Source organism: Haliotis rubra, unplaced genomic scaffold (genome assembly GCF_003918875.1).
Source record: "Haliotis rubra isolate DU_JTF1 unplaced genomic scaffold, ASM391887v1 Scf323, whole genome shotgun sequence".
NCBI lineage: Eukaryota > Metazoa > Mollusca > Gastropoda > Lepetellida > Haliotidae > Haliotis > Haliotis rubra.
In genome coordinates this window covers 712,441-721,633 of record NW_025766995.1, presented here as the reverse complement: position 1 = coordinate 721,633, position 9,193 = coordinate 712,441, and the positions used below count along the sequence as shown (strand labels likewise).

The 9,193-nt window shown below is 38.0% G+C and overlaps 1 protein-coding gene across 1 annotated transcript; it reads left to right on the top strand.

Annotated features, from left to right (window-relative positions):
• Positions 1–7,440: 7,440 nt before the first annotated feature.
• Positions 7,441–8,871, top strand: LOC124283864 (cuticlin-6-like). Its single transcript, XM_046719889.1, has 2 exons — positions 7,441–7,483; positions 8,273–8,871. Exons 1-2 carry the CDS (start codon positions 7,441–7,443, stop codon positions 8,869–8,871), a joined length of 642 nt encoding a protein of 213 aa, XP_046575845.1.
• Positions 8,872–9,193: the final 322 nt, after the last annotated feature.

Genomic DNA, 9,193 nt, shown 5'->3' with positions numbered 1-9,193 from the left:
AACATATTCCTAAATTCTGAATAATTTCTGGTCATACTATATATTTTTTCCCGACTTCAAACATCTATCTTGTAAACATCTCCCTTTTAAAAGAAAGTATTCAATTATATAATGACCATGCAATTGCTCAATAAGACATTGTCTTTTGTTTGTTACCCAGCCATGTTGGATTCAATGGTAACACGATGGCTGATGCTGCAACTAAGGCAGCACTCAACAAATCTGTGACACCACTTCTTATCCCATACTCAGATTAGCTGTAATTAGAACTTATATTCGTGATCTAATGAAGAAGAAGTAGGACACTGAAGTAGGTATTGATAACTTACATGGAATAAAACCCTATATTGGTTACACCTACAATTGTCAGTACAGATTTGAGGGGCCATTGTAGATGTACACATGAATATCTATTGAAAGCTGAGGATCCTCCGTTTTGTATCATCTTGTGATGAAAGATTCATGATAAAGCATGTTCTGCTTGACTGTGTTGAATTTTCGTCACAAGGGATAAGTATCTAAATGTAAAAATTTTTTGGCTCGTTTTATTGTGAATTAAACTGATTAGACTATCAGCCACCCTATTGTACACCAATAAGACTCATTGGCTTCTATCGCTTACCCACTTAATCCACTGTAACAACACCATATCTGCTTTTGTATAGTTCATTCTCTTTTATCTTATAATCTGCTGATTATTCCATATACATTTTTTCATGTACATTACAAGAATGGATTCATGTACATTACAAGTATGGCACTTTTACATATCTTTGATAGTATTTGGACGTCTGGTGGATTTCCTTCTTCATGACGTGATGCAATAATTGTTCCAATTCCAAAACCTGGACGTGATCATACAGATCCTTCTAATTATCGACCAATTTCACTGACTAGCTGCGTTTGCAAAACCATGGAACGCATGATCAATAATCGATTAGTTTGGTACTTGGAAACCAACAACTTAATAACTGATATACAGTGTGGTTTCCGTAAAAAACAGAAGTACAATTGATCATTTAGTGCGTTTGGAATCTTTTGTGAAAAATGCCATAATTAATAAACAACATGCAGTGTCGATCTTTTTCGATCTAGAAAAAGCATACGATACTACGTGGAAACATGGTATCTTAAGAGATTTACATGATTTTGGATTACGAGGCCGTTTGCCTCAATTTATATCCAACTTTTTACATGATAGACAATTTCAAGTCCGAGTGGGTTCTACCCTGTCTGACCATTATAATCAGGATCGGGGTGTCCCTCAAGGCAGTATTTTGTCTGTCACACTGTTTAGCATTAAGATAAACAGTTTATCCAAGATTTAAAATGATTCAATAGATGGATCACTTTTTGTGGATGATTTTAATATTTCTTGTCACGGTAAGAATATGCATACTATTGAACGACAACTGCAGTTGTGCTTAAACAAGATAGATAAATGGTGTCTCGAAAATGGCTTTAAATTTTCTAAATCCAAAACTAATTGTATACATTTCTGCCGTAAATACAAACCGCATAAAGACCCGGAACTATCTCTAAATGGCACTCCCATCAAAGTTGTGAAGGAGGCCACGTTCTTGGGTATTATTTTTGACTCACACTTAACGTTTCTACCACATATTAAAACCCTTAAAAATAAATGCCTAAAGGGACTTGACTTGATGAAAGTCGTTTCAAATTCTAAGTGGGGAGGGGATCAAGCTACCCTCTTACATCTGTATCGATCATTGGTCCGTTCCAAACTTGATTATGGCTCCATCGTATATGGTGGAGCCTGCAAAAGCAACCTACAACTTTTAGATTCTGTCCACCACCAAGGCCTGAGACTTCGTCTTGGGTCCTTTCGAACTTCTCCTGTTGACAGTCTCTACGTTGAGGCAGATGAGCCATCTCTTGCACAACGCCGTATAAAATTATCTTTACAATATATTACTAAACTATATTCTAATGAGTCTAACCCTGCATATAACTGTGTCTTTCATCCCCTCTGTGAGGATTTATACAACAAAAAACCTTCTCGTTCCGCCTCTTGGGCACAGAATTAAGCCATTCCTGTCCGCTGCCGGCATTGAGCTGGGAAATATAGCTCCTTCCCGTCTTCTTTCTTCTCCTCCTTGGCAACTGGTTAGGCCTGAAGTTGACCTAACTTTGACAAGGTTTAAGAAATCGGAAACTAATGAATTACAATATAAACAAGAATATAATCAACTAAAAACTAAATATAATACACACAAATCCTTATTTACAGATGGGTCCAAGGACGGTGGCGCGGTGTCATGTGCCACGGTCATTGGATCCAGAACAATATCTTCTAGAATACCAGATAACAGCTCCATTTTTACAGCAGAAGCAAACGCCATATTAACGGCTCTTAAATATATTCAACGACATCCCAAACATCAACAATATATAATATTTTCTCACTCTCTTTCTTGTCTTCAGGCTATTAAAAATCTCTCTTGTAAACATCCACTTTTATTAGAAATTATTGAATTGTATAATGAGCTTGCAACTGGCCAATGCGACATCGTCTTTTGTTGGTTACCCAGCCACGTTGGCATTTCTGGGAACACAATGGCTGATATTGCTGCTAAGGCAGCACTCAACACATCTGTGACACCACTTCTTATTCCTTACTTTGATTACAAAGCTTGCATTGGAACTTACATCCGTGATCTGATGCAGAAGAAGTGGGACACCCAAGTAGGTATTAATAAACTCCATGAAATAAAACCTTATATTGGTTACACTCACTTGGGTTGTCAGTCCAGATTTGAAGAGGTCATTATGCGACGATGTCGCATTGGCCATACAAGGTATACTCACAACTACTTGTTGAAAAGTGAAGATCCTCCGTTTTGTATCCCTTGTGATGAGAGAGTCACAGTCAAGCATCTCCTGCTTGACTGTGTCGAATTCTCCATCATAAGGGATAAATATTTTAATGTTAAAACTGTTAAGGATCTTTTTAACACTGTTCATGTTCATTTAATTCTTGGTTTTTTAAAAGAAATTGATTTGATTACTGATTTTTTATTAATATGCTCTGTAAGTAGATGTATTTTAATGATTGGTAGTTTAGATTGTTAACTTAGATTGTTAGTGGCTGTGCCCTCAAAGGGGGTTAAAGTATCGTAAAATTATTGTCCTCCTGAGAGGGTACGTAAGTCCCAAAACATTTCAAGTAAATTTCAGTCTACCAGGTTTTTAATCGTAGTATTTTTGTCATTTTAATGTCTGGCTAAATCTCAGTATATACGCCAATGGCTGAAGGGATGGTGTAAATCCAGCTAGGGTCCATGCAGGTAGCAAAAGTAATGTAAGTCCCCATGGGCCTTAGTATGGTGATATACCTTCAGTTGTTGGCGATCTATAGCCCATTTTTACATTGTATTGTCTTCTTTAATTGGAATAATTTAGCTTTGTTCGCTAGTTTTATATTGATATCTGTGATTATCTAGTATTTTTACTGTCCTTCGTCGGCAGGTTTTTATAATATCTATATATATATCATATTTCAATGTCAAATGTTCTCGTCACGATATGGCTCAAATATTGCCGATGTGACGTTAACAAATAACTCACTCACTCACTACAAGTATGGCTCCATGTAGATTACAAGTATATAAATATGAGTCCAGATATTTCTTCTTGTCAAATCTCCTTTATATCTGCAAGAGATCTTAGGGCTTAGCAGCACCCTGCTCTTACACGTCATGCACAACGTCGTCTAAGCCCAGGCGTTACTACGCCCGGCTTAACGGATTTATGTCGAGGTGCAGTGTGCTATTCTTAGATTTCAGAACGTTTTTATACCACCGGGAAAAGGCGCGAAACAACTTCGCGGCACATTCGTTGTAGCCGTAATCATGGAAGGTCAAAGGAAATCGAGAAAACCCAACTTTACAGATGGTGAAATAATATGTCTTTTGGAGATGTACGAAGACAATAAGGATCTTCTCAGCTCCAGACTTTCAAACAACATAACTAATCGGCGTAAACAAGACGTTTGGAAGAAAATTACAAATCTGATCAAGTCGAGATCTTCTGGCATAACCCGGGATTTGGATGAAGTAAAGAAAAAGTGGAAGGATCTTTTGAGAAAAGCTGAGAAAGACATTGCTGCGCATAAAAACCCATCAACTGGAGGCGGTTCTCAACACAAAGACTCGGCTTACACGTCCTGGGTTTTAGACATTATCGGTACAGAGTCATCGTCTCTTGTCGGTGTAGAGGAAGGTGTAGAATCTGGCCATACTGTTTCGGCACCGTTTTCCCAGACTTCACGGGCATCATCAGATTACCCTGAACCATGAACTTCGTCTGTACTACAGTCATCAGCAACGACCGTCGCAACATCAGCAAGGACAGTTGGGACATCAACAACGACAGTGACTGCTCCCCAATGTCCTGACACTACCCCTCAGTCTTCTGAATATGGTATGTAGGCTAGGTCCTGGCCATGTTTGTAATTGTTTTCTTACTAGCAGATCTACATCTACCAATGTAGATTAGTTCAGTTTACGAACATTTAGCAATCTATTTAAGCATATAAATTTACGAACATTGATCAATCCAGTTTGTTCATAGTAGTGCAAATTTATATCTATCATATCTTCAAATGGTAGAATTTAGTAGATCTATTAATGTTTTTCAAGGCTACGGGTCTAGTTGAATGTTTGTTTTTACACCATAAAGTATATTCTTGGTTGTCACAAATATATAGATTATCACAACTCGACACCATATCAAAAACACTACTGTAGATAAATTTTGTCTACTCGATTCACGGGAGATAATTGGTCTAGTGGTTAGTTACGTCGCCTTTTGTCCTGGCTACCCTGGTTCGAAATCCCCACAGAAGAACAAACATTTCTATTTTATTTTCTTCTTTGGATGTTGATTTTACATTGATTTACACTTTTACAATTTTGTCGATCTATAAATGTTAAGGACATGAATGTTTTAATGAATTATTGGTTTAACATTTGCAAATAATTTTACACCACCCTCCTTTTAGAAACGAAAAGCCACTGATGATGACCTCTACCAGCAGCTGCTAGCTCAGGAGATCGAGAGGGCCAAAGCACAGACCGAGAGAGCACACGTTGAAACTGAGAGAGGAAGAGCGGAGACCATTAAGATTCAACTGGAGATCAAGCTGCTGGAAAGAAGACTTGAACAGCCCGACATTTACACTCTTCCTATTCTTCTTGAACTGAGATATGCAGACTAAGTAATATGCGCATTCTCAACTGTAATGAACTTTAAAGTGATATGTTTCAACTACATTTAAACTTTACTTTACAGTCACGTTATGTATGAAATGGGTATGTTTATTCAAGTTAATTACAGTAAAATATCTTTAATGTAATATTCAACAGTATTATTGCAGTGTACAGGAACTGTATTGAAATTATAACATTGAGCTTTCAGAATGTATATCTCTGTTGTTATTTGAAAACTTTGATGGAATGTACACTGAGTTACTGTCCAAAGAATCTCTGAATTTTCCTGTTTCTCTTTAACGTGGCATTGTGGGGTTCGGCTACGTTGTGAATGTCATTGTCACCATTGTCATCGCCCTCATAGTCGTCTTCGAGTGGCGTTCCGAACTCAATAGCCATGTTGTGTAGCACAAACACTGCACTTATAATAGCGCAACATCGTTTTGGCGGGTATCTTAACTCCGAGTGAACGCAATGGAACCGACGCTTTATCACGCCGATGCATCTCTCAATACAGTTTCTTGTTGATGCATGTGCATAGTTATAACGTTCCTCCTGTCTTGATCTGGGATTCCTGACTGGTGTCATCAGCCAGGTGCGAAGAGGGTAGGCACTGTCCCCGAGAATGATGCCGTCTATTTGTCTGTTTTCAAAATCAACAAACATATGACTCTCCCTTGGCATCTGCGAGTCATGAACAGAGCCGGGCCACTTTACAACACAGTTTAACACTCTCAGACTTGCATCACATACACCTTGAACATTTATAGAATGGTACCCTTTTCTGTTGACATAATTATATTTTTGTTCTTTTGGAGCCTGGATCCTAACATGTGTTCCGTCCACACATCCTACTACACCGGGAAACCTTGCCATATTCAGTGATACGAGTTCGTTTTGATCGGGAAAGTAGATCCACTGATTCATTCGCCGCTGAAGAAGCAATGAAACTCTGGGAATTTTTCGACTAACCGTAGATTGATGAACATTGACAGTATCCCCAACTACATTTTGAAATGATCCCGTAGCATAAAACCGTAAGGCTACGAGTACCTGTATTTCCGGAGTAAGGGTAGAATTGCGGTACGAGCCATAGTCAATATCACCTCTGATTGTATCCACTATCTTGAAAATGTCAATTCTCCTGAATCTAAATCTTCTGTACAGATCAAGGTCGTCGTATATTTCTAAAGGGTTTGACCTATCTCTCAATATACGGTTTCTTTAGAACTGTGGTCTGCGATATCGGTGTACGACTGCCGCCATTACAGGGCTACGCCTGGCTTACGCCTGCTGGGTAGGTGGCATAAATATAGAGCGCAACGCCTGGCATTACTTTAGCTACGTCTAAGATATGCATACCGTTTTAACGTTAGGCCCGGGCGCACATTTTACTTACGCCCGGACTAGAATTTACGCCCAATATGTGCGTACGGCCACAGGTGTACATTGAAAGCAGAGTGTCGTAATAGGCGACACATAACGGTAATAGCTATGTTGTCATCATGCGTATGACGTTAAGCAGTTAGTGACAATAGCGGGATACGTAAAACGTAGTCATGGGTGACATAAGGTTACGTTTGTGACGTCATCATGTTTTTGTATCTGGTGAATTTTTAGATTGACAAAGGATATGTTTTAGATTTTTAGGCTGCCTAGTGCTTCGTATAAATTTAGTCTTGGATAAACCTTTTTTCATAGTTTCACTTTTATGCAAAATTGGAACATTTGCTTTTATAATGGGCATAATTGTACAGTTATTAGGATTGTAGGTACAAACAAATGGAAGAATGTCCACCTCTGTATTTGTTTCTTTTGTCTTCATAAGTGTCTCTCTTGAAACTTTTACTGCTTTATGAACGGCATTTTCATGTACCCTACGTGGATATCCTTGTAGCTGAAGATACGTCTTCAATTCTTCTAATCTTGCACTTCTTGAAAGATCTTGTGCAGATATAAAGGAGATTTGACACGAAGAAACATCTGGACTCATATTTTATATATTTATTGCTTATACACCTGCAGAAATCACTTGTATATATATATATATATATATATATATATATATATATATATGTATATCCTGTATAACTGTTAGTTAGTATCCACCTGACGAAGGGGCAAGGAATAGCCCAGAAACGTTGTGTATACAAAAAGAAGAAGTTGACATCCATAACATCTTGTCTTATACTTGAATACCAACTTCCACATGCCTCTCAAGAACCTCATTACTACAGATGATATGATTATCGGCAAGTGAGTTTATTGTTAAGTCATGTGGGAGCATAATTTCAGAATAATCATGGTGCTAGACATTATAAATGGCTTTCAATCAGTATACCTTCGGCGTGACGATCTGACGCTTACGAACTACTTTACTCTTCAGGATAATGATCAACATTTGAAATTATCACAGGTTTAAATGATATGGAAGTGTAGTTTTCGATAACAAGCTAGAGTCTTATGTCTAGTCTGTGTAAGGTGACCAAGACGTTATCTTGTTTATATTTTGCTTAGATACACACGCTACGATCTCTGGCATGTGCATGAGGTGGATAAGAGATCCTTGTGCAGTGGGGACAAAAATCCAAACACGGATGTGTGGAAACCGAGAGATATACGAGCTTAAAACAAATGTGTTTATGTCAGCATTTTGCTTTCGTAAGTAAATTCCTTTATTAATTTATATTTACCCTTGTATGACACACACGCGTTACAACTCACTGTTTCTTTATTTACCCACATTGAGTTTAATGTGTCTGCATCCAAAGTGTTATAAAGTTGTTAAATAGACGTTTAAAATGGATTGAACTGATTTAAAAATTGTGAATGTAATAAATTATTGAAATGATACATATGAACGTGCCATTAGACCATCTATGTATCCATCCATATAGGTGCACACGTAGTACCACACATGAATACGTACACACACACATACGTATGTGAACACATAGACTTATGTGTGTGGAGTAAACGACCACTGGCCAGGTGACTGAGATGAAGTACAGGATAAAACTACATGAAACTTTGTGTTTCAGAGTGCACCGGGCGTAAGCTGTTGGACATCATTATCATCTCCGAAGTTTCACGCTCAAATGCACCTGAGAAAATGAAACAATTCCAACAATTATTGCTGACATCCATAAACATAAGCCGGGACAGTAATGCTGTTGCTTTGATGGAGTTTTCCGAAACCCCCAGAGTACTTCTTACTTTCGACTCGCCTTCTTCAGTAAGGAAAGCAGATGTCTTGTCAATGATAAACCAGCAACAATATGAAAACGGACCTTCTACCGAACTTGCAGACGCCCTTGATGTGGCAGTAACTGATGTTTTCTCTGCACAGAAGGGCGACCGGGCAGATACTGACAACATAGTGATCGTGTTCACTGATGGCTTGATTTACAAGTCAGAGAAGAAAGATGTGTCTGATGTTATTCGTGAGCTTTCCGCAAAAGCAGAAGTATTTGTTGTTGCAAGCAAGGAGGTTAATTCCGCTTTTCGGGAAATTGCTTCGGAACCGAAGGATGCCCACATCTTCCATCTTGATGGTCAAGTAACGAAAATTAAAGAGAAGACTATGGAATGTTCTATGATGTCTAGTATTAAATGGAGAAATGAAAAGATCATGAACTAGATGTGAAACAACATCTTTCATATATAATTTATTTTTATCAATTTGATACATGTTTATAGTTTTCATCATGAGACATTGAAAATGCAAAATGGTTACGTATTTAAAGTGCGATGAACGTTTTGCACCAAGTTTCAATAACGTCAATAAAACCCGTATGAAAACTCACTTGGGATGTGTACCATGGCCGTGTTAATGCCCGATTCTGGGCATCGTTCTGGCACAGGTGTTTCATTTACCAACTAACATCAAGCTTTTATTTAAACTTACATCATTTGTGACCAGTCATGACACAACAAAAATAAATGTGACAAACGTTTATTTG